The sequence below is a fragment of the Staurois parvus genome, unplaced genomic scaffold (genome assembly GCF_062004578.1).
Source record: "Staurois parvus isolate SC_StPar_1 unplaced genomic scaffold, SC_StPar_1.0 ptg001221l, whole genome shotgun sequence".
NCBI lineage: Eukaryota > Metazoa > Chordata > Amphibia > Anura > Ranidae > Staurois > Staurois parvus.
In genome coordinates this window covers 510,705-536,659 of record NW_028319017.1, presented here as the reverse complement: position 1 = coordinate 536,659, position 25,955 = coordinate 510,705, and the positions used below count along the sequence as shown (strand labels likewise).

The 25,955-nt window shown below is 44.7% G+C and overlaps 1 protein-coding gene across 3 annotated transcripts in view; it reads right to left on the bottom strand.

The window, feature by feature from the left end:
* TIE1 (tyrosine kinase with immunoglobulin like and EGF like domains 1) overlaps positions 1-25,955 on the bottom strand; it is a 69,807-nt gene that overhangs the window by 20,239 nt on the left and 23,613 nt on the right. The window contains exons 3-13 of one of the 3 annotated variants that reach the window (XM_089660280.1): positions 22,050-22,160; positions 19,007-19,162; positions 18,780-18,911; positions 15,890-16,030; positions 14,943-15,071; positions 13,094-13,239; positions 12,856-13,000; positions 10,309-10,467; positions 6,648-6,785; positions 4,420-4,710; positions 3,689-3,979 (exon numbers count right to left, since the gene is read on the bottom strand). In XM_089660280.1, the coding sequence (XP_089516406.1) occupies positions 3,689-3,979; positions 4,420-4,710; positions 6,648-6,785; positions 10,309-10,467; positions 12,856-13,000; positions 13,094-13,239; positions 14,943-15,071; positions 15,890-16,030; positions 18,780-18,911; positions 19,007-19,162; positions 22,050-22,160 (1,839 nt within the window). The remainder of the gene's footprint in view (positions 1-3,688; positions 3,980-4,419; positions 4,711-6,647; positions 6,786-10,308; positions 10,468-12,855; positions 13,001-13,093; positions 13,240-14,942; positions 15,072-15,889; positions 16,031-18,779; positions 18,912-19,006; positions 19,163-22,049; positions 22,161-25,955) is intronic. The other 2 variants (XM_089660281.1, XM_089660282.1) reach the window with 2 other exon arrangements.

Below are 25,955 nucleotides of genomic sequence, written 5' to 3'. Positions count from 1 at the left end.
TCATACAACATTGTACACAAACTAACATTTTATCATTTTCTTCACACAACTAGAGCTTTCTTTTGGTGGTATTTAATCACCGCCTGGGTTTTTATTTTTTGCTAAATTAACAAAAAAAGACCAAAAATTTTGAAAAAAAAACAAGTTTTTCTTTGTTTCTGTTATAAAAGTTTACAAATAAATAATTGTTCTTCATAAATTTAGGCCGAGATGTATTCTGCTACATGTCTTTGGTGAAAATAACCCAAATTAGGATGTATTTTTTAGTTTGTAGGAAAGTTATAGAGTTCACAAACTATGGTATAGATCTGAATATTGATCAATCCTGAAGTACTGACAGCCAATCTAATTTCTTGAGGTCCAAGAATGTCAGAACAGTACAGATATCCCCCAAATGTCAGAACAGTACAGATATCCCCCAAATGACCCCTTTTTGCAGAGTAGACAGTCCGACGTACTTCATAAGAGGAATGGCGAGTTTTTTTAAGTTGTATTTTTTTTGTCATAATTTTTCAGAAAATTAAAAAATTAAAAAAATTATTTTCACTATTTTTTTTTTTACATACTGTCAACAGTGCAGTACAGAATCATCATATAACTGGCATGGCGGTGATCAGGGACACTGACTGGTGACATAATAAGAAAAATATATATTACTTTGCTGTAAGAATTACTTTGCTATAAGCAAGCATTTACCTGAATGACATCGATTCATTCAGGTTTTTTTTTTTTTGGTTTTTTTTTGTGCTTAGCTGTGATTTGGCCACAGCTAATCACATGACATGTGCATGTGATTAGCTGTGACCATTCACAGCTAGACACTAGTATACAATGGATGGCATGAATGAAGCCGTCCATTGTATACAACTGTCATGTGACCTGCTATGATTGGTCACATGGTACCGGCAACAGGGGCCGGTACTCAGATCTGTCATCGGCCGTGTCCGAGGTACATGGCCGGTGATAGATCACGCCGCTGCGCGGCTCTGCAACCGCGCGAACTGCGCATGTGCGGGAGGACGCCAAATGGCGTACACCCCAGAAAGCTAATGCATTTTTACGGCCACCAAACGGCTATAGGCCGGGTGGCTAATGGTTAAAAGGGGTGGCACTGGGAGGCAGGTAGGGGGTGGAACCAGGGGCATATCAAACGTGAGGCAAACAAGGCATTTGCCTAGGCTGGACATTTTTAGAGGGGCGGCACTGCCCCTTCGGAAGAAGGGACCTGGTGAGCAGTGGCCGACAAAGCCATACAGAGCCGCCATCTGAGGGGTACCACCGGTACTTCTGTAGGTGGCCCAGACAGCAGGAGGATCTGTGTGGTAGGGGAGAGCAGTTGCAGAAGGATGCACTGTGTATCTCTCCCGCCAGCAGCTGAAAGCTGGTTTGAGGTTTCTCCCCCTCTCCCTCCCATTGGCTTTCTGCTACTGGAGGGAGAGACAGAGCTGGCGGATGGAGGGGGTGCCTTGGTGTTCCTGAGTGGCCACTCTTTCCCCCGCCCACACTCAGAGCCAGGACCAGGGGAGAGCCTGGAGCAGGGAGGAGAAGTGGCGGAGAGGAAAGAGCCAGGAGGAGGTGAGCTGTGTTGTGTTCTCTGGGCTCTCCCTCCTGACGTCCATCCAGCACATGCTACACAATCACTGATAGATTGTATGGAACTGCACACACACAGTACGATTACCACCCCCCACCTGCCCACATTTCCTTCTGCCTGGAGACCAGCAGCCTTTGGAGGAGGTGGGGGGGTAATCATACTGTGTTTGTGTATAGAGTCCCATACGATCTGAGAGAGAGAGGAAAAAGAGAGAGAGATGGAAAAGAGAGAGAAGAGAGGGAAGAAAGAGAGAGAAGAGAAGTAAGAGAGAGAGAGAAGAGAGGGAAGAGAGAGAGAGAGAGAGAAAGAGAGAAGAGAGGGAAGAAAGAGAGAAGAGAGGGAAGAGAGAGAGAAGAGAGGGAAGAGAGAGAAGAGAGGGAAGAGAGAGAAGAGAGGGAAGAGAGAGAAGAGAGAGAAGAGAGGGAAGAGTGAGAGAAGAGAAGGAAGAAAGAGAGATAAGAGAGAGAGAAGAGAGGGAAGAGAGAGAGAAAGAGAGAAGAAAGGGAAGAGAGAGAGAGAAGAGAGGGGAGCGAGAGAAGAGAGGGAAGAGAGAGAAGAGAGAGAGAAGAGAGGGGAGCAAGAGAAGAGAGGGAAGAGAGAGAGAAAGAGAGAAGAGAGGGAAGAGAGAGAAGAGAGGGAAGAGAGAGAGAGAAGAGAGGGAAGAGAGGGAAGAGAGAGATAAGAGAGGGGAGCGAGAGAGAGAGAGAGGGAGGGAGAGAAGAGAGACAGAGAAGGAAGAGAGAGAGAGAATCATATATACATACACACACTTATTGAACTCTCTCACTCTCTCATTGGGGGGGGGGGCAAAATGTTTGTGTTGCCTAGGGCAGCACAAAACCTAAATACACCACTGGGTGGAACCAAGGAACGGTGCTCGGAGGTAGGTAGGGGCAAAGACAAAGGGGGACTCTGAAAGGAGGAGTTCCTGCACCTATTTGCTGAGAAAAAAAGCCCTGTATACAGTACATATAGTATAGGTTTAGTGATTTTTCAGGCTTATATATATAAATCTGTTGTGTTGGCATAAACATCAGTCTTCCTGCGTGAACATTTCTGACGAGTGCCATTGGAACAATGTTCGCACATGCTAATACAATGGGAAAGTAGATAGTATTGTTGTATATTGGGCAAATGTAAATGATTGAAGAGCAATGTACACATTTTTAGCTCCTCCCATTGTTTTACAGGAGTTCTGGTCAAACACTGCACCCAGGCTATGGCTCCATGTACACGGGGCGTTTGGAAAAAACTTCTGAACGATGGAAACTGACTGCCGGAAAACATAGGTTAAAAAACGTCTGTTTATCCACGTTTGCATACCGCGTTTATGCGGGTTTGTGTTTAGAAGTGTTTTTTAAAGATAGCCTCAGGAGACCTTCCCAAATGCCCAAAATGCACTGAAAAACAGTAAAATAAATTACTATTTCAGACTTTTTGAGAGAAATAGAGAGAGCAGAAGCAGAGAGAGCAGTATGTGTGAGATTAGCTGTCTTTTTTTTTTTGGTGTTTGGATGTGTTCCGGCTCATTTCTGTGCAGAAATTATTGCAGCCGCGTCTAACATATTTTCTTTCATGACAAACCTCAAAGTATGGTGTACCGGGTCCATCTGAGTACCGGGCTCCCTAAGTCTTGGGTCTGGATGGATTCAAGTAAATTCCTTTGGATGGTAAAACACAGATGAAAAATGTCTATTTCATCTGTGTATTTAGCTGTTTGCCTGGAGCTTTAGGTATTCCACTGACAGGACATTTCGTAAAGAGGAGACCATTAACCTGAAGCTAGGAGAGCTTCCTATAGTGTTGCACATGATTGTATGTATAGAACTTTTCTTTGTTTTTTTTGGCTCACAACACCAACATTTTAGAGATAGATACTGATGTGACTTTGCTGCAGGAAGACAAAGCTGCTAAACCATGATGGATTTTCAATGTTCCTAGTATTTAATGTACTTGGAAACTTTGAGGTCTTTCTCTTCTGCTAGAGATCACTCATATTGATTTCCCTACCATTCAAGTTCCACGATATTTAGAGCCTCCATATGGGTAAAACCCAATACTCATCATGTAAAGAAAGATGAAATAAAAATATACCCTCACTGAATGTTGAAGCTATTACAGTTTGGCTCCATTCTCCGGGGACTCTGGAGTTTGCCCGCACCCGAAAATGGTAGGAGGTGCTGGCGTTCAGGCCTTCAACAATGTACCAAGTCTGGTTGTGGCCCTCTGTATCGGCCCATTGCTGCTCCCCAAGGACTCCAAACCTTCGTCTCTCAACTGTATACTTAATTATGCCACCGTTAGGATCGTCAGGAGGAGACCAGATCACTTTCATGCTATGTCGAGAAAGAGGGTTAACATGGACATCCTTCGGGGGTGATGGACCTGCGGACACAGGCGATTTAGGGTTGTAAGTTGTAAGTTCCAAAAGAGAGCAGCAATTCTGATGTGCATGATTTCATTTAGAAACCAGAATTAGATGCTAAATTGCTTTTTGCCACTTATGGAGTACAGAAATCCATTTTTACTGAAAGGTCATTTGTGAGAATGCAACCAATGAATTCAGCAGACGGTAGCAACAATACTTCCTATTACTTGTTACATTGTTTCTTTCATATACTGAAAAGCTTTGCATTAAATATGGTTCTTCGCTCACATGTTGGCTTAGAATTATTACATCTATCACAAAATGGAGTATAACTAGCACTTCACTCTATAGCAAACATTTTATGATTCATGTATTGCATGACTATTGTATTAAGACCCCCCCATCCCCCTGCAAGTCTGTCATTCACTTGTAAGTGGAGGTTATTGGATGGACTCACCCTTGCTGTTGAGAGTAACGGGGTAGGGATCAGAAGGGGGCCCCAAGCTGGTACAGTGGTAAATTAAGACTCTGAAGACGTACTCTATGTTGGAGCTGAGGCCGTAGATCTTTGTAGACAAAATATCCATGGATGTCACATTCTCTTCTCGAAAAAGCTGGTTTGGAGGATGATAAACCCTGACCAGGAAACCATTCCCAACACTATTGTATGAAGGCAGCTGCCAATTAATGTATATTGTGTGTCGGTCTTCCTTGGAGTAACTTTTTATTTCCGGTTTCACAGTAGGTTCTTGTGGGGAAAAAAAAAGACATCAACATGAATGAGCAACCTGGAGGATCAGCTTTTAAAATGAACCTGATAGAGAGTTGAGGAGGTGAAACACTGGACAACTGTCTTAGACAAGAATCTCATTTGGGTATAGGAGTCTTTCATCTATACTGGCAACTCTCCAGCATGCCATGACCATATACTGGGAAGCCAATGTGTGTGTATGACAGTGTATGGTCTGGTATCACTGGATGATATCTGTGTTGTGCTGTCCTGCAAGAGGGTTTGTAGCAAATGAAGGTATGATGAAGGGTTAGCCCTGTTAGGCTCATAGCTGCTTCATCTTTGGTAGAGATGGAAAAGCGCTCCACATGATAAACTAAGTGTGGAGGCGCGCTCAGTGTAGACGTTCATCACACTTGAAGTTATTGTTTAACAAGTTTATTGAAATTGACAATTCACAAGTAGTGAGTACAGACAACGTGTCTTGAGGGAAGCGCCTCCCCCTTTATCTGCATACCAGGAAACATTAAATGCAACTGTGAAGGTGGGCCGCAACTAACCTGGCACCAAGAGTCAAACAATAGGACCCTTTAGGTGCTGTCAAATGGTGGAAAACCCATATGTCAATATAACATACCTGTTCTCCGGCATCCGACAGCACCTAAAGGTCCCTATCGTAGTTGAGTCTTGATTCCAGGTAAGTCCCAAACACATCCACCATCACAGTTGCTTTTAATGTTTCCCTGTATACTACCCCTCTGAAACGAATAGCTTTAAAAATTTCATCCTACGGGCCAAATATGGCCCTTTATGTGCCTTTTTCTTGCCATTGGGGCACTATACACCCCATTGATATCAACAATATTCAATATTTCCTCCACTGACACCAACAATGGGACACCATTCTTCCCACTGACACCAATGATGGGACACTAATCCTCTGACACCAATGATGGGGCACCATTCCTTCTCCCACTGAAACCAATGCTGGAGCACTCTTCCTTCCTCCCACTGACACCAACTATGGGGTACTATTCCTCCCACTGAAACCAACAATGGAGTACTATTCCTCCCACTGATACCATTTCTCCTCCTATTGACAACAAACACTATGTAATTTTCTTACTCACACTGACCACCAAGCTTGAGGCATTGTTTACTCCCACTGACGCTGGAGGATTTTCTACTCCAGATGACTATAGTCCATCCCAGGGGTGGACTGACAACTCATGGGGCCCCTGGGCAATAGGGGATCATGGGGCCCCTGTGTCCTTGCCCAAACTCAAAAAAGCCTATGAAAAAGGTACCAGGGGCATCTCATGGGGCCCTCTACTGACCCCAGGCACTTGGGCAGTGCCCGAGTTTCCAAATGGTCAGTCCGCCCCTGCATCCCCCACTAAATTCTGAAGGGAATTAATCTTGTCCCTTTGTTTAGGAAGTTTGGAGACTCCTGGTCTAAACTCTAAAGCCTTATTCCTTCTCTTAGAGGAAAAATCATATATAACTGTACAGCTAAGTAGATAAAGCTAGAACTAGAGAAGAGAAGAAACGAGAAACTAGCAGAGAATTAGTAAAATCAAAATACTGTACACATAATTTACTAACAGACTTACCAGCCTGGATGTCACACCACTTCCTCAAACTCAATATATGCAAAACTGAGCTCATAATTTGTCCTCCCCCATGTGGCCCATTCCACTGACTTCTCTGTCAAGATCAATCGCACAATTATCAACCCGTCCCCACATGCCGGGGTTCTAGGTGTAATCCAACACCCTGTGGGATTGCATTAACACTTCTCCCCAATTACTCCCTAGGGTCCCTCCAGGAGTCAGTTCCGGTTGTTCCTTCAACCCCTGCTTCCTCTGTTCCTTCACTGCTTATTAGAGACATTTCTCATTGCCTCACCACACCAATCAAATAAGTTTAAAAAGCTTTTGAAACTAAATACACACCTATGCAGTCTGTTTCCAGAATAGCAATCGGTCCCAAGGTTCCTTCACCACCGGGGCCCGGCCGGCCCAGCAGATAGCGCACCTGGTAAGCAGTAACTGGCTTTAGGTTTGGAAGAGTGATGTTCTCTTTTTGCTCCACTGTAAACGGAGATAGCAATGTTAGGACGTTAGAAGATTTATTAACACATTTATTATGCAAAAAAAAAGAATCAGTAAAAGTAAAGCCCTAACAATATACAAGTTATACGTACCAGGGGCGGACTGACAACTCATGGGTTCCCCGGGCAATAGGGGATCATGGGGCCCCTGTGTCCTTGCCCAAACTCAAAAAAGCCTATGAAAAAGGTACCAGGGGCATCTCATGGGGCCCCCTACTGACCCCGGGCCCTCGGGCATTGCCCGAGTTTCCAAATGGTCAGTCCGCTCCTGATACATACCAAAATAAGTGCATTTCTGCTTTACAAATTTGTCAAATTTCAGGTTGGTGGAAAACAATCACACTGGCCTTAAGAAGCAATTTGCAGGCAATTGGAAGCAGCTTTAAAAATAACCAAACCTATTGACTAATTTTGTGAGCAGAGATCAGTGATGCCCAGATGTACATTTAACAGTGGCAGCATTTACTTAAATTCACAATGACTCTATGACTAATTTGCATACGTAAATAATTTTTATATATAGGGATACAAGGCATACAAAGGCATACAAGGATTCATTGGTAGGCTGTCTTAATAAAAAACCTCCTCAGTTTTTTTCATTACAGGCTGACAACTAGAAAAAAAGCAAGTATTTTTTTAATACTGTAATTGTATGCAACAGTTGCAGTATTAAAAGGAGGCACGCTGCCAGCTTCAGGCTACATAGTCATCTGCAGACTGAAGGGTTAAACCTTCATTCTTCATGTGACAGTCGTCTACATCAGGGGTGCTCAGTTTTTGATGAGTGAGGGCAGGGGTGGACTGACCATTTGGAAACTTGGGCACTGCCCGAGGGCCCAGGGTCAGTAGGGGGCACCATGAGATGCCCCTGGTACCTTTTTCATAGGCTTTTTTGAGTTTGCCCAGGTGCCCATGAGTTGTCAGTCCGCCCCTGAGCGAGGGCCATTTAAGTGATTTAGCAACCAGCCACGGGTCACAATGAAATGGTTCAGAATCTTTTTATTTTGAATAGCATAGTGAACATTTTCCTCCTGCAGCCGCTGAATGCCGAAAATGGAGAGGATTAGTTCCTTTATGTGCGGCCCCCCCCGCTGCCCCTCCTGTCCAAGTGGAAAACAGAATGTGACAGGAAGGCCACACGGGCCCCCTGAAGCATGGGGCAGGGTCACCATTGCGACCCCTGACACTACACCAGTGGTTGGGGGTGTGTGGTAATAACATATCTCAACTACAGTATATGGTTTTACTGCCCCCCAAACTGCAAATGTAAATGAGCCCTTACTGTCCTGAGCCCCTATAAGGCTGCTTTCACACTGATGCGCTGCGGTTTACCCGCATCACGGGTACATCACAGTGCACCTGCGGCTTTCCTGCAGGTTAGCTGCACTTTGCCATAGACTTCTATTATATCTTGCCAGTGTGGTCCACTTTCTGAAAGTGCACCAAAACACCTGCATTCAGGGCACCAACCCACAGGATATCATAGAAGCACGCTTCTCTGGTTTGAGGTTGTTTGCCACATCAGAGGGCTCCAATGGCCACGTGTGGCCTTCGGGCCACAGGTTGAGCATCCATGGTCTACATTATTATTATTATACAGTATTTATAAAGTGCCAATAGTTCGCTCAGCGCTGTACATTACAAAGGGGGACAGAACATGTGACAGAACAATACCAATACAATGCAAAACATGAGGGGATTGAGGGCCCTGCTCTTTGGAGCTTACAATCTAGGAGGGAGGGGATGGTGGCACAGGAGGAGATAGCTGTGGGGGATGGAGTGGTAGGAAGAGTGGAGGAGGTCGGCAAGTTAGCAGGGGGTGGGGTAGGCTTCCCTGAAGAGATGGGTTTTCAGGTTGCGCCTAAAGGAGAGGAGAGTAGGTGATAATCTGATGGGTTGGGGCAGGGAGTTCCAGAGGATGGGTGACACCCTGGAGAAGTCCTGGAGGCAGGCATGGGAGAAGGAGACCAGGGAACTAGAGAGAAGGAGGTCTTGTGAGCAGCGGAGTGTGCGTGCTGGGCGGTACTTGGATATTAGGTCAGTGACGTAGTTCGGGGCAGTATGGTGGACAGATTTGTACGTCAGTGTTAGAATTTTGAATTTGATCCGTTGCGCAATCAGAAGCCAGTGGAGGGATTGGCAGAGGGGGGTGGCGGAAACAGAGCGGTTGGAAAGGTGAATGAGTCTGGCAGCCGTATTCAGGATGGACTGAAGCGGGGATAGCCTGTGGTGAGGCAAGCCAGTGAGGAGGGAGTTGCAGTAGTCGAGATGTGATATGATGAGGGAGTGGATGAGCTGTTTAGTGGTTTCTGGGGTTAGGAACGTGCGGATTTTGGCGATGTTGCGGAGGTGGAGTCTGCATGTTGCGGAGGCGGAGTCTGCATGTTGCGGAGGCGGAGTCTGCACGAGTTTGTTAAAGATTGGACTTGGGGCTGGAAGGATAGGTTGGAGTCCAGAATGACACCAAGTACTCTGGCCTGCGGGGTGGGTTTGATGGTGGTGTTGTTGGATGTGATGGAAAAGTCAATGGGGGGTGGTGTCCAGGCTGGGGGGAAGACAAGAAACTCGGTTTTGGAGAGGTTCAGTTTAAGGAAGTGGAGTGACATCCAGTCTGATATGTCGCTCAGTAGGTGCGTGATTCGGGCAGAGACTGAGGGGGTGAGGTGGGGGATTGAGAGATAGATTTGTGTGTCGTCGGCATAGAGGTGGTAGTTGAAGCCGTGAGACTGTATGAGTTGGCCAAGGGAGGAGGTGTAAATGGAGAAGAGAAGGGGCCCAAGGACAGAGCCTTGAGGGACCCCAACAGAGAGGGGGAGTGAGGGGGAGGTGGTAGCATTATAGGTAACGCTGAAAGAGCGTTGGGATAGGTAGGATGAGAGCCTGGAGAGAGCAGAATCTCTGAGGCCGAGGGAGTGTCGTTTTTTGAGGAGGAGGGGGTGGTCGACTGTGTCGAAGGCCGCAGAGAGGTCAAGGAGTAGGAGCACTGAATAGTGGCCATTAGCTTTGGCGATTAGAAGGTCGTTGGAGAGTTTGAGTAAGGAGGTTTCGGTGGAGTGTAGGGGACGGAAGCCGGACTGTAGGGGATCGAGGAGGTTGTTGTCGTTGAGGTGAGAGCATAGGCGGGTGTAGACGAGGCGCTCGAGGAGTTTAGATGTAAATGGGAGCAGGGAGATGGGACTGAGGTTGTTCGGGTCATTGGGGTCCAGGGAGGGCTTTTTAAGTATGGGGGTGATGTGTGCATGTTTCAGAGGGGAGGGGAAAGTGCCGGAGGAGAGGGAGAGATTGAAGATGTGGGTGAGGGAGCGTAGGATGGAGGGGGAGGGAGGTCTTAGGAGTTGTGAGGGGATAGGGTCGAGGGGGCAGGTGGTGAGGCGGGCATCAGAGAGGATCTTGGAGACTTCCTCGATGGTAGTAAGGTCAAATGATCTTTTATGGTCAGCCATTTCTCCTGGCAACAACGTTGTACTAGTAAACTTAGTGTGAAATGGAGAGTATTTTTTCACCTATTACACTGTGCCAGTCAGATTTCATGCCATTCGGTTGATATAGGAGCTTGATGGATGATATGGGCCCATCTCCAGAAAAATGATGAATTCGTGCCAGGATGAGCGCCCTGCTACGCCTCTCCAGTAGACGTGGTGGTTCCAAGGGGGTTGGCGGCACTGTAGACAAAAATAATACCTATCAATATCGCAAATATATACAATGCAATATCATAAGCTATGTGCAGTGGCTGGTCACGTATATATTGTCAGGTGTCCTGAAAACAAAGACAAAACTTTTTGCTTGAATTTTGGATACAGCAACTAAGAGCTAAAACCCCAGTGGGAATTTTTTCCCCACTTTTCTTTTTGAGACACAACAGGAAATAGGAGTAAATCTCTCCAAAGTGAAGGGAAATCCCCACTTTGACAATCGTCACTGAAACAAGTGTCCTCTATTGCAAGTTTCCCTCTTATCTCGTGTTCTGGTGTAGACTCGGAATTTGGGATTTCTCCTCACTTTCAGTCCCAAGAGGAGCACAGGTTAAATAACTGACTAATTAAAGCATGGCAGAATATTCTACCCCTCACCATGCTATTCTAAACTACAAAAAAACAAAAAAAACTGGACTTTAGACACATTTTAATCATGTGACCCCCAAAATAGGAACCGATCTGAGCATTTTCTTAAATTATGATCTACAATTGGTGTGTAAGGACCCAGACCTGAACCTGCAACCTCTGGCTGTGTCGTTTCTTGCTTAGCCACCTGGGATACATTGTTTCTAATGAACCTTGAACTCATTGCTCTTCCCATGAACTTCCTATTAATGCCATGCCTTTGCACTTCTCTTGTGTCTCCTGCTGCCATCTGTATCTTCACTACCAGTTACCGACCTTTGGCTTGTTCCTCGACTATGCTTCTACTTGATACCAACCTGCAACCACTCGGTACCAACATTCAGCTTGTTTACTGACTATGCTTCTACTTGATCCCAACCTGCAACCACTCATTGCCAACATTCGGCTTGTTCCTCGACTATGCTTCTACTTGGTCCTAACCTGTAACCATTCATTACCGACATTCGGCTTGTTCCTCGACTATGCTTCTACTTGATCCCAACCTGCAACCACTTGTTACCGACATTCGGCTTGTTCCTCGACTATGCTTCTACTTGATCCCAACCTGCAACCACTTGTTACTGACATTTGGCTTGTTCTTCGACTATGCTTCTACTTGATCCCAACCTGCAACCATTCGTTACTAACATTCGGCTTGTTCCTCGACTATGCTTCTACTTGATCTCAACCTGCAACCACTCGTTACCAATATTCGGCTTGTTTAATGACTATGCTTCTACTTGATCCCAACCTGAAACCACTCGTTAATGATATGTACAACCATTCGTTACCAACATTCGGCTTGTTCCTCGACTATGCTTCAACTTGATCCCAACCTGCAACCATTCGTTACCAAAGCCATGCCTTTGCACTGTCTGTTTGCCAGATTATTGGGCCCTCTCCAGCCAATATCTCACTCTTGTCTCTCCTGCTGCCATCTGTATCTTCGCTACCAGTTACAGACCTTTGGCTTGTTCTTCGACTATGCTTCTACTTGATACCAACCTGCAACCACTCGGTACCAACATTCGGCTTGTTTACTGACTATGCTTCTGTGTGACCCCTACCTGCTACATCTTCCACTGGACCCCAGCTTACTCACCTCCTGGTAGGGTTATTCTGAGGACCCCGGCCTGGTAATAACACACATCCCCTCCAACAGAAGCCTTGGTGAATACCAGTTAGTTATTAGACCCTGCGCCTCAGGTGAGCCTGCATCCTCCACCAGGGTGACCTTCCCATGTACTCTTCTTGTTGGCCTCTCTATTGCTATAGCTACTGGTCTCCAAACTTGACCCCTGACCGTAACATAGTGAAAATAGCTAGAAAACGATCGCCAGTATCATATGATCATACAATGTGCAATTATTTTACATTGGTTGAATAGGCTGCTGATGGATGCTGTGTAAGCCCATAACATTTTCAAACCCTGATGAAGGAGTTACAGCCCCTGAAATGAGCTGGCTTTATAACCATCAATGGAATAAACTTCTATTTGGATTGAAAAATTTAAATCTACTTCAATTCTGGTTTCACTCATCCCTATCACAATCCAATGTGATTGTGGAAACCATTCAGTGAGCAGAAGCTGCCAGCCCAATATTCAGGTTTTCTACATTACTTCCATATTATTGTATGATGATAACAATGATACACAATCAGGGGCGGACTGACAACTCATGGGGCCCCCGGGCAATAGGGGATCATGGGGCCCCTGTGTCCTTGCCCAAACTCAAAAAGCCTATGAAAAAAAGGTACCAGGGGCATCTCATGGGGCTCCCTACTGACCCCGGGCCCATGGGCAGTGCCCGAGTTTCCAAATGGTCAGTCCGCCCCTGTACACAATAAATATATAGAGAAATATGCAAGTATCAACTTTTCCAAGTAATTTATTTTACTGTCAGCCTTTTGATGTCACCTCAATACTGGAAGATTGAATTGTCTCACCTTTGACCAGTACACGAAATTTACGATTGTCCTGCCCCCCGCTAGTAGACACACGGCACTCCCATAATCCATTGTCATTCAGAGTCATGGTGGGCACGGTGAAAGTACAAGTGCTGCGTTCCGCATCCAGGAGAGCATTGCTGGCCTGTGTGAGGTGGGAGAGGGGGAGAGATGGTCATCAGCTGGAAACAACCAACTTGCATTAATGTCATCAAAGTATACCTGACCCGTGCCGTACCGTGATGACCGATCCATCAGGTCTCCTCAATACTATACTCCCCAGGACAGGTTGGGGATTCCCAGATGCGGCACATGTCAACACTGCTGGGGAATCCAGATTGAACTCCACCTGAGATGGAAGATTGATGATTTGAGGATGATGATCTGAAGCCAAGGAGATAAAAAAAAAAATATAACCTAAATGTAAAAATATGAACTGATATTTGTAATAATAATAAAGTACTCTTGTGCAGTGTTAGGCATTAGTGACGGGCCAAGCTCTCCTGGATTCGGTTTGAGAAAGGTTTGATGAACTTTAAAAATGTCCAGATGCCAGCCCAAATTTGAACCAGTGAAGTCAATGGAAGCCGAACCTGCCATTAAAAATATGCATTTTTGGGGGGCTAATAGACAAGGGGGTGTATAAAAAAAAACACGAGGGGGGAATTGTCCTGCGGAACATGCACAAGTACAATAAATGCATACAAATTCCACACGGCCAGGAGCAGTGATTTTTTACAACTGGCATTTACAAAAAAAAGTAGATTTTTAAATTGCCAGAAAATAACATCCCCCTTCTGGTTTCTTTTTTTTTTTTTACAAAAAACAGCACATGACCCCAAAGGTCCCCCAAAATACATAGAAGACCCCTTAAGGGTCTGTTATAAATTGTTGAGGAACTTTGAAGGGGTCGCTGTGCTGTTTTTTTTATTTAAAAAAAAGCTGGCAATGAACTTTTATTTGCCAGCAATTTAAATTGTGTGATTTTATTTTTCCTTTGTAACTGTCACTATTGCTGTAGCACATCCTACAGAAAGAATGTATAAACATTGCATAGAGTTTCCCCCATATGCATACTAGGCCCAGCTTGGTACAATGGCACACTGTCACAATGACATCCCGGAACAATGACACACTGACACTTAAGGGTGAAGAACAATTACACACTTGGGGGTCTCAGAAAACTGACACAATTAAATGCGGGGCCCCAGAACAAAGAAATACTGACACTTGAGGGCCCCAGAACAAAGAAATACTGACACTTGGGGGTCCCAGAACAATGATACACTGACACTTGGGAGTCCCAGAACAATGACACACTGACACTTGGGGTCATAGAATAATGACACACTGGCACCTGGGGTCCTAGATCAATAACACCCTGACACCTGGGGTTCTAGATCAATGACACACTGACACCTGGGGTCATAGAACAATGACACACTGACACTTGGGGTCATAGAACAATGACACACTAACACTTGGGGTCATAGAACAATGACACATTGATACTTGGGGGTCCTAGAACAATGAAACGCTGATACATGGGGGTCCAGAACAATGACACACTGACACCTGGGGTCCTAGATCAATGACAAACTGACACTTGGGGGTCCCAGAACAATGACGCACTGACATCTGGGGTCCTAGATCAATGACACTTGGGAGTCCCAGAACAATGACACACTGCCACCTGAGTGTCCAGAACAATGACACATTGACACCTGGGGTCCTAGAACAATGACACGCTGAAACATGGGGATCCAGAACAATGACACGCTGATACATGGGGTCCTAGATCAATGACACACTGACTTTTGGGGTCCAAGATCAATGAAACACTGACACTTGGAGGTCTTAGAACAATGACACACTTACACTGGGGGTCCCAGAACAATGGCCCACTGACTCTTGGGGTTCCCGAACAATGACACTGACACTTGGGGTCCCAGAACAATGACACACTGACACTTGGGGTCCCAGAACAATGACACACTGACACTTGGGGTCCCAGAGCAATGACACACAGACACTTGGGGGACCTGGAAAAAATACTTGTATCTTCACACAGTGACTGGAAATTTTACCTGACTTCTCGCAGTGCTGTCCATGATAGCCGTTGGCGCAGACACAGCCGCTAAACCTATTACAGGAGCCTCCACTCTCACACTCACATTTCAGGGCACAGTTTGCTCCATATGTTCCTGCAGGGCACTCTGTATGTAAATGAGAGTCAAACAACATTGTATGACACAGGACAGTTTGGACAAAATGAACGCCTGCAGAAATTTGATTCATCCTTGTAGAAACACCTCTGTACTAAATTATAGCAGTATCAAATTTTGACTGGGGAAGCTAAAAGTGAAGCATTTTGTTATTTTTAGGCATGCTATATGGACAAAGGTTATCTGACCATCACAGTTATATGAGATTGTTGGACATCCCATTCCCAAACCAGGGCCATTATTATGGGTTGCTCTTCCTTTGTGGCTGTGACATTCTCCATTCTTCTGGGAAGGCTTTCTATGAGATTTCAGAAGGTGTTTGAGGGAATTTGTGTCCATTTGTGATGTATACTGATGTTGGATGAGAAGACCTGGCTCACAAGTTCAGTTCCAACTTATCTCAAAGCTGTTCAGTAAGGCTGAGGTCAGGGCTCTGTGCAGGGCATTCCAGTTCCTCAACCTTTAATGGTTGAACTGGATGGACTTTTGTCTTTTTTCAGCCAGACTAACTATGTAACACCAAACTGGTCAAACCAATGGAAACACCCCAAAGTCTATACTTAGCAACGTAGCAAGGTCTGATGGTCAGGTGTCCACAAGCTTCTGGCCATACAGTCTACCCTTGGGTTGGATTTACAGTATATCCAGATTTACATTATCACTATATCTTTGTTTTAGGCTTTTTAAGATTCCATAGTCTTCATCACAGACGGATTCATTGTCTACACACATAGAATATATGAAACTGACCATCTTCCTTTATCAATGTCTTATATGGAACAAAGTGGAGATCATGATAGTTCCTGTACCTTTTTGGCAATGATCGCCAGTCCATCCACTGCCACAGGAACATCCATAGGGGTCTGGAAGGCAGAAGGTGAGTCCCTTACAGCCCTGATCCCTTTTACATGTCTCCTGACAGTTTCTGCCAAAGTTCCCCTCTCTGCAAGCTGAAAAACAGAGAAACTCATTCAAGTATCACTTCATTTTATGTACCTGTTTGGGGAGGGGGGCACTAAAAACAAGGAGTAACCAACTTGAAGTGTATGTGAAGCTTTCTATCTAGGGTCTGGCTGGGGGGGGACCCATTTGTCCGGAACAGGTATCCACTTAGAGCACCTCTCCCCTTTGTTCACTCTATGTTCTGGTGACAGCTATAATATGGTGGATTTCCAATCCTTTTCTGTACCAGGGATAATGGTTACCAATTCAACTTAACGTCCTCTTATGTCTGACAACTGTCAAATTAACAGAAAATGAGAAGGAATGTCAGAATGGGGGTACAGTCAGCAATAAACAGCTGCCAAAGTCTTTAGCCCTCCCAGACTTTAAGAAGTAAAAAAAAAAAGCTGGATTCAGGTTTTATTTATTTCAGGTACTTATATAGCGCCGTCAATTTGCGCAGCACTTTACATATATATTGTACATTCACATCAGTCCCTAACCCCCAAGGGGCGTACAATCTAAGGTCCCTAACCCTCAAGGGGTGTACAATCTAAGGTCCCTAACCCTCAAGGGGCGTACAATCTAAGGTCCCTAACTCACATTCATACATACACATACTAGGGCCAAGTTAGACAGGAACCAATTAACCTACCAGCATGTCTTTGAAGTGTGGAAGGAAACCCACGCAGGCACAGGGAGAACATGCAAACTCCAGGCAGGTGGTGCCATGGTTGGGATTTGAACCAATGACCCTAACGCTGCCAGGCAGGAGTGCTAACCATTTAGCCACTGTGCTGCCACTGAGTTAGAAACACTTTGTTGATAGGGTAGTAGGTATACTTGCCTTTTATCACTGACAGTGAAACACGCTGAAACACTGAAACAGCTGAAACACTTCAGCAAGTATAAACAATTTAAAAACCTGGCCTTAGGTGTTCATACCTCTCAACGTTATGAGATGAGAATGAAGAACACCTATTAGAAACACTATGTTTGCATGGGACACACACCCTTGCCATGCCTCCCCCCCCCCCTTCCTTGAAGGAGAATTATACAAAAAATGATTGGTTAAACCAGGGGTGGACTGACAACTCATGGGGCCCCCGGGCAATAGGGGATCATGGGGCCCCTGTGTCCTTGCCCAAACTCAAAAAAGCCTATGAAAAAGGTACCAGGGGCATCTCATGGGGCCCCCTACTGACCCCGGGCCCTCGGCCAGTGCCCGAGTTCTCGAATGGTCAGTCCGCCCCTGCTTTTGATAGATAAGTTGTGCCTTTTATATACAACTATTTAGATCATACCAAAATGAGGGACAAATGAGGAGGAAGGAGGGACAGAGGGACTTTGTTCCAAATGAGGGACAGTCCCTCGAAATTAGGGACAGTTGGGAGCTATGGGTGTTACCTGCTTTGCAGTTCTAGTCAGGATAATGGTGCAAGCCAACCAACTTCTGCAGTCCCTAGAGCACCTACACGTGTACCTAGATCTTTGTATAAAAGCTTAGCATCTATGTGCTTGCTACCTAAACATTATTGACCTCGGCTTGTTCTTGATTTTGCTAAACCATTTGTTGCTTTGCTTGTTTGTAACCAACCCTTGCCTATGACCTTCACTATGCCTATATCTGAGGTCTGTGTATCCTCAGTGTATGTCTAGACATCCATGACCAGTTCTCTTAAATTCCATTAACCAGTACCACACCTGTGCCTTTCCAGCACCCCAGCAGGCCCTGTCTTAGTCTCCATGGATGTTCAAAAGGAAATTGTGTGCCATAAACAGGAGTGTCCAGGGGCGGACTGACCATTTGGAAACTCGGGCACTGCCCGAGGGCCCGGGGTCAGTAGGGGGCCCCATGAGATGCCCCTGGTACCTTTTTCATAGGGTTTTTTGAGTTTGGGCAAGGACACAGGGGCCCCATGATCCCCTATTGCCCGGGGGCCCAATGAGTTGTCAGTCCGCCCCTGGGAGTGTCCCTAGTTTTCCCTAAAGCCAAGGACATTGTTTGCTTCTGTCTGATTCTGAGGAGTGTGGAAAGTTACAATGTTGTGGGTTCTGACTATGTATTTTTCCCTGGCCAATCACTGAAGGGTTTATGATCTGAGCTAGCATAGGGAATACATATTTGCGTAGACCTTCTAGAAAGGTCCTTTCCTCTAAAGCTTTGCCTACAGATGATGTGTGTGACGGTTCCACTCTTGGTCTCCCAGGCCTGCTGCCTGGGTAGGGTATAGCTCCAGAGGTGTTCCATTCATGTTTCTAAGGCCTGCTGCCTGTAAAAGGAAGTTGAAGCTGAAGAAGAGTTCTGCTTAGCCAATTTCCTGCCCTGGCCTAAAGGTCCAAAAATGCAAATGGTCGGTCTCGACTTAGAGGTCCGCTACTATCCCATAGGAGAGATTGGAGATTCTTAAGGTGGCTTACTGAATCTGGCTTACTGTCTGGCTTACTGAATCTGCATGAGCCTGTGGCAGAGGTTAAAGATGTTATAAGATACTACTGAGTGGAGGAAATTGTTTGCTATTGTTTGCGACAGAAAATTAACAGAGTAAAAGTTTATCTGTCTGTCACCATCTGTGATTATCTGGTATCCGGGTGCAACAACAAAGCAAACCTCCATTAGGAAAGCTGTGTGGGTGGGGCATAGCATCCAGTAGCTTTTTCAGGGGCCATTGTTACATGTGCAAAAGACCATCCTTGGTATCCCTGGATCACCTATATGATATTTCCCTTCTTGATTCTGAAGGGAACTTGGCTTACCCTTCTCACAGCGGGTTCCCATGAATCCTGGGGCACAAATACACTCTCCACTGATGTCATGACACACACCACCATTTAAGCACTCAAGGCAATCCTTCTGGCAAGACAGACCCCACTTGTTCTCTGGGCACCCTGCATCACGAGAGGAAGAAGAAGGTAAAAGAATATCAGAAAAGTAGAAATCTGGAGGCTCAGTGTACACAGGAATGACAGTCTTTATTGCTGACCTCGTACGATAAGTCTGAAGAAGGCGTTGGCCAAGGGTGTCGCTCCTGTAAACCCGCCACTGTACACCCCCGCTTGACTCAGCTGCACATTTTGGAGAGTAAGTCGAGCGATCATGTCACTGATCTCGTTCTTGTAGGTGGTCTGGAAAAACGTTCCTACAATGGAAGTGTTAATGTGTTAGCAAAAATCATTGACTCTAGAGGACCAACCACTTGGAGCACTGACTCCAGAGGACCAACTGTTGGGAGCCTTAACTCCAGAAGACCAACTGTTGGGAGCCCTGACTCCAGAGGACCAACTGCTGGAATTGCTGTGTCCAGAGGACCAACCAATAGAAGCTCTGCTTCCAGAAGATAAACTACTGGGAGTGCTGACTCTAGAGAACCAGCTGCTGGAAGCACTGACTCTAGAGGACCAACCACCTTCAAGTACCAACTCAAGAAGTTGGTTCTCTAGAGTCAGAGTTGCTTCCAGAGGATCATTCACTGGGAGAGCTGACTCTAGAGAACCAACTGCTGGAAGTGCTGACTCTAGAGCACCATCCGCTGGGAGCGCTGACTTCAGAGGATCAACTGCAGGGAGTGATGACTCCAAAGACTCAACCACCAGGAGCACTGACTCTGGAGGACCAACCTCTGGAAGCTCTGACTCTAGAGGACCAACTGCTGGGAACACTGACTCCAGAGGACCTACCGCTAAGAACGCTGACTCCAGACGACCAACCACTGGGAGTGCTGACTCCAGAGGATCAACTGCAGGGAGTGCTGACTCTGGAAGACCAACCTCTGGAAGCTCTGACTTTAGAGGACCAACTGCTGGGAGCACTGACCCCAGAGGACCTACCGCTAAGAACGCTGACTCCAGAGGACCAACCACTGGGAGTGCTGACTCCAGAGGCTCAACCACTAGAAATACTAACTCTGGAGGACCAACTGCTGGGAGCGCTGACTATAGAGAAACAACCACTGGGAGAGCTAAATCCTGAAGATCAACCACTGGGAGCGCTGACTCCACAGCATGCAAACATTGAGAGAAGAATCTCCTTTTTCAATCTAAATATTCCTACCTGATGTTACCTCCTTCAGCTCTCACCCCTGTACACCTCCTATAAACCAGAGCAATTTTTTACATTTCTGTTAGAGGCTGTTTAATTGGCAATAACGTTTCCATTGCATAAGATGACAAAGCTATACATATATTATTTAACACACAAAAGACTTTTTATTGTCTGATATTATCTTTCAAAAATTATTTACATTTTTATGTTATCTATAGACAAAAACATAACAAAAACTAACCTTTTCTGCTTTGTTAGTTTAAAATAAATATGGTCACTGTAGATAAAAAAAAAGTGTAAATTGTATTCTATAGTATGTTTTGTATAAAATTACACCAAAAAATTAAATATGAATGGTTAGAAAAATAAAAAAAAGTGGGAAAATTTGAGTTAAAGTGCAATTAAAGATGCTTTTTTTATAGAGTGAAGAGAGATTAGAACACCTGTTGGGTTTTCATCGCTCCCTGAGCCCCCGTTTGGGAGATTCACCTTCTCTGTCATGTTTGCTGTTACTACCAATAGTAAAAGTGAATGAAAATCCCAAATTTTGGGTTGTCAACAGAACAGGAAAAGAGGGGAAATCTCCAAATAGGGACACTAATTCTGAGAACAACCATAGATTTCCCTCACTTTGGAGGGATTTCTTCTCACTTCCTGTTTTGGCTATGGGAGGGGAAGTCAAGGGAAATCTCCCTAATGAGACAACAAAGGCAAAAAAAAGAGAAAGTTGACAAGGGCTACAATCCTCCCACTCCAAAATGAAAAAATAAAGTTTTGCCTTTATTTCTTCTTTAAGGGGGAGAAAGGGAGAATAACTTAATAAGGACTAATTTGGGCAAAACCAAGATTAATAAGGAGTTAAATAGTAAAAAATAATAATAATAACATTTTTACACATCAGGTTACTTTAACAGACACTATACAGCTCCAAACTATGACCCTCCAGCTCTTGAAGTACTACAAGTCCCATCATGCCACTGCCTCTGGGAGCTTTGCCTGTTGCTGTCAAAGTCTTGCACGGCCTCATGGGACTTGCAGTTCCTCAACACCTGGAGGGCCGTAGTTTGGAGACCCCTGCTATACAGTATGCAGGTAGAAGCTTATCCCTTTGATCTGCAGATGAAGAAAACAGAGTTTATACAAAAGTAACAATGTTATTTTGTATCTCTATATGTCCTCTGATCAATGTTTATAAGCATTGTTACTTCGTATCTCTCTATCCCCAGTCTGATCAATGTTTATAAACAATGTTACTTTGTATCTCTCTATCTCCCGTCTGATCAATGTTTATAAACAATGTTACATTGTAGCTCTATTTCTCCTGTCTGATCAATGTTTATATACATTGTTACTTTGTATCTCTCTTTCTCCTGTCTGATCAATGTTTATATACATTGTTACTTTGTATCTCTCTTTCTCCTGTCTGATCAATGTTTATATACAATGTTACTTTGTATCTCTCTATCTCCTGTCTGATCAATGTTTATATACAATGTTACTTTGTATCTCTCTTTCTCCTGTCTGATCAATGTTTATATACAATGTTACTTTGTATCTCTCTTTCTCCTGTCTGATCAATGTTTATATACAATGTTACTTTGTATCTCTCTTTCTCCTGTCTGATCAATGTTTATAAACAATGTTACATTGTAGCTCTCTTTCTCCTGTCTGATCAATGTTTATAAACAATGTTACATTGTAGCTCTCTTTCTCCTGTCTGATCAATGTTTATAAACAACGCTTTGTATCTTTCTATGTCCTCTGATATCCTGATGCTTGATAGTCTGTTTTGTTACAACAATAAGGGGGGGAACAGAAGAACAAGGCGTCCTACAAATACCTAATGGACTCATTGATAACTACTTAAATACATATTATACAAGTATATTTATAACATCAGCCCTGAGCAATACTAACATTTTTCTGGGTTCCACCATATTCTTGCCAATATATAGATTCACATTAGCCCCTCCTCCTATCCTTACCATTATATTTCCACATAATATCTGCATTTGATGGCTTTATCACTTTGGCCTCTAAATGCGCGTCTTGGTTGATGCTGACGGTTACCGTCACTCTCAATGGAGTCAGATCAGCTGTGGGAAAGACAGCAACAGTTGAGTATTTTAGAGGTTACTTCCCATTATTTTGACAAGATATTAGGAGGCATAACCATAAGATCAAATATTTTTTAATCTGGAGCTCCAGGCATATTGAAAACACCAACATTTTATCCAGCATAGAGTGAAAAAAAAATCATTAAAACATATGCCAAGGCAAAACAAAAAGTATATGTGGTACATCTCTGCAATACATGCCAATTTCTCTATGTTTTATCTCTTTAACCTCCCTGGCGGTCTGATTATTTCAGATTTTTGGTGCTGAAATCGGTACCATTATTTTGCATGGAAATATTTAGTTTTTTTATTGTAGGCTGTAATTTTTAGGAATAACTCACTGAAATCTGTCCGAACAAGAGTCTAGTAAACATCCCGGGGATGATAAAACTTGAAACACGAAATCATAAATTATAATTTAATAAATAATCATAAAAAATAATAATATAATAATAATACATTTAATTCAATAATATAATCAAACCAAAAACACTGAAATTTGAAATAGAGCGCCAAGTTCGCACATCGCTGAGCAAAGTCGCAGAATCGTTTTCAGTGTCTGATGAGGAATTTCCCCCACAAATCATTATCAGTCAATTCTGCAAGTGGTTCTGATTTACTATCGCTGTTCTCTAGCCGGTCTAAAACCGCGTCTGACCTAAAGGGACGCTTTTTGGACGCCATGGACGTTTCTCAGTTTCCAGGCAGAAAGAACAGTAAAAATGCAGGCAGGGCGCCAGACAAAGCACTCGGGACACAATGTATGTGAAATGGTTTGATACAGGAATGTTATACTATGTAAAATGTGTTTGGAAAAAAATGACATTTTTTAAAATTTTCAAATTTCCCGCCGGCGCCGGCGCCTGTACGTCCCGACGTCACAGGGACAGGAACACGGAAGTCAGATGCCGGCATCGGCTGGAGGAGGTGGCCGGGGACGCTGCAGGGGGGGACATCTCGGGAGCGAAGGACAAGGTAAGCTCTGCAGGGACTCCCTGAGCAGCGCCGCATGGTAAGCCCGAGTGTAGCTCGGGGTTACTGCTTTTGGTACTGACATTTTACCCCGAGCTACACTCGGGAATACCGCTAGGGAGGTTAACCACCTGCTACCCGGGCCAATTTTCACATTTTTCACAATTTTCATATATTTTCTGAAAGCAGAGTCCCTGGAGAATAACATGGTGGCTGCAATTTTTTATGTCACATGTTATTTGCACCGCTGTTTATGAAATGCAAATTTGCAGGGAAACAAAAAATTAAATGAACTTTAGTGTACATAAACACATTATAATACCCAATGGTTTGGGAAAATATCAAAGCTCCATGGATGGGACTTCGGTCTCCACTGACACAACCCTAGAAAAGGGTCTGGTATTGGGACAGGAGGATGTCAGCCTTACTTTGCGAACACTGGGGGATGTGAGGACATCAGGGTGAAGGACCAGTCCGTACTTCTCCCCAGATATGTTCTACGAGAGAGGCAGAGGTTGGCTGGGTGAGTAATGCTTTGTGTGGCACAATTTGCTTGGGGTACTGTGTGGGTGCTGGCATAGGGGGACTGGAAGTACAGACTAACTTCAGAGACAATTCGTCTGGGGTCTCCTCCTGTGTTATCCCCCTGCCAAAAGGGGAGATATGTGACGGGAGTCACTTTGAGTGGGGGGCCCATGGAACCCAGCTCACTTTGTAGAGGTGGGAAGACCCCTGTCTCAGCTCCCCATATCCCTCTTATGTGTAAATCACCCTGTGCCTGTTAGGGGTACAGGGTGATCTGTGCTAATATTGGGGTGGGGAGTTGTTGATTGTTTAATGTCATGTGGCTGCATCCCATTGTTTGTCTTGCTTGGGAGCAAACTATTATGGGATGTATATGTTTATGTGTATTAGCTTAGTGGGGGGGTGTCTCCAGCAGCCCTCCCTCCTGATGTCTGCTGGTGTGAAGTTTGAATACCTGGGTGTCTTTTGTTACTAAATGTAGATTGTCCCACCCTGTGTCATTATGCAGGGAGGGGGGATTATCCCCTGAATGTATATATCTTGTATTTGTGTTCAAATAAAGTAGTCTACCTCCTGGTTTACTTCAAGACTGGTGTCGGCTAGTCTTGTATGGTCGGCTGTGGTGTCTGTTGTCTTGTGTTCAGACAGGGAAGAGGTATTCTAACAGAAGTACTCAAGCGCAGTCTGGGTCGGTTCCATTACAGACACCTTTACAGACAACTAAAAATATAATTGGTGTCCAGCAGCTGACTATTCCAGGTGGCAATGGTCCCCTAACTATGCAGACATCATCAAATAGGAGGTTAATCATTCACAGCTGAAGGAATCCCAAGCAACCTCTGGGGAAAGGCTAGGGTTCCACAAAACCCTGGTGTAGAATGGCTGCTCAATACTTTATAGATTAAGTTCCTGCAGTTTCTCCTGATATGTTGTACCCTTTTACCATTTGCCTCTAAACTTGTATTATCTTATTAATATCTCTTTCTAAATAAGGCCTTCAGAGCTGGATACAGTATTCTAAATTAGACCTAATTAAAGATCTATATAGAGGAATCAGGACCTCCTCCCTCCTTCTGGTGATCCCTCCAGTGATATATAGATCTATATAGAGGAATCGGGACCTCCCTCCTCCTGCTGGTGATCCCTCTAGTGCTGTAAAGATTTATATAGAGGAATCGGGACCTCCTTCCTCCTGCTGGGGACCCCTCCAGTGATATAAAGATCTATATAGAGGAATCAGGACCTCCTTCCTTCTGCTGGGGACCCCTCCAGTGATATAAAGATCTATATAGAGGAATCAGGACCTCCTTCCTCCTGCTGGTGACCCCTCTAGTGATATAAAGATCTATATAGAGGAATCAGGACCTCCTTCCTCCTGCTGGTGATCCCTCCAGTGATATAAAGATCTATATAGAGGAATCAGGACCTCCTTCCTCCTGCTGGTGACCCCTCTAGTGATATAAAGATCTATATAGAGGAATCAGGACCTCCTTCCTCCTGCTGGTGATCCCTCCACTGATATAAAGATCTATATAGAGGAATCGGGACCTCCTTCCTCCTGCCGGTGACAACTCCAGTGATATAAAGATCTATATAGAGGAATCGGGACCTCCTTCCTCCTGCTAGTAATATAAAGATCTAAAGAGGAATGGGGGACCCGTACAAATACCTGCAACCGCACCACCCGCACAGAGGAATGCGGGACCCGCGGGCGGGTGCCATTAATTCTAATGGCATGCTGTCCACACTGGAAATCGCAACCGTACTGGGAACCTCTGTTCTCGTGCACGCTGCGATTTCCCAAGTAGTGCAGGGACTTCTTCCCTGCGTGTCCTGGGGCACAGGAGTCCATTCCCATGAATGGCTCTAGTGCCAAAGGAAATCGCAGCCCGCACGGCCGTACAGATGTAAACCAGGGGTACATCAGGATTGGTCAATTTTCAAATACTGTATATATCCCATCATTTGTAGACTCTTTCCTACAGACTAAATCAGTGTTTCTCAACCTTTTTTAAGTCAAGGCACCCTTTCAAATTAAGCACAGTCTTCTAAAATGGGGTGCCTCAAGACTGTCCATAATTTTAAAAGGGCACCAAATTCTACAATGTGAAAAGCTATTCTAATAGTTTTATATAACGCAGCAACATCCACACATGTAGGACACCCAACATTGGAGGTGATTTATTCTTTCAAAGCAAATACACTTTTGCACACTGGTACTGACTAGTATTCCAATGTTTCTCTTCTCCCTCATTTTTTCTCCATCACTGAGCTAAT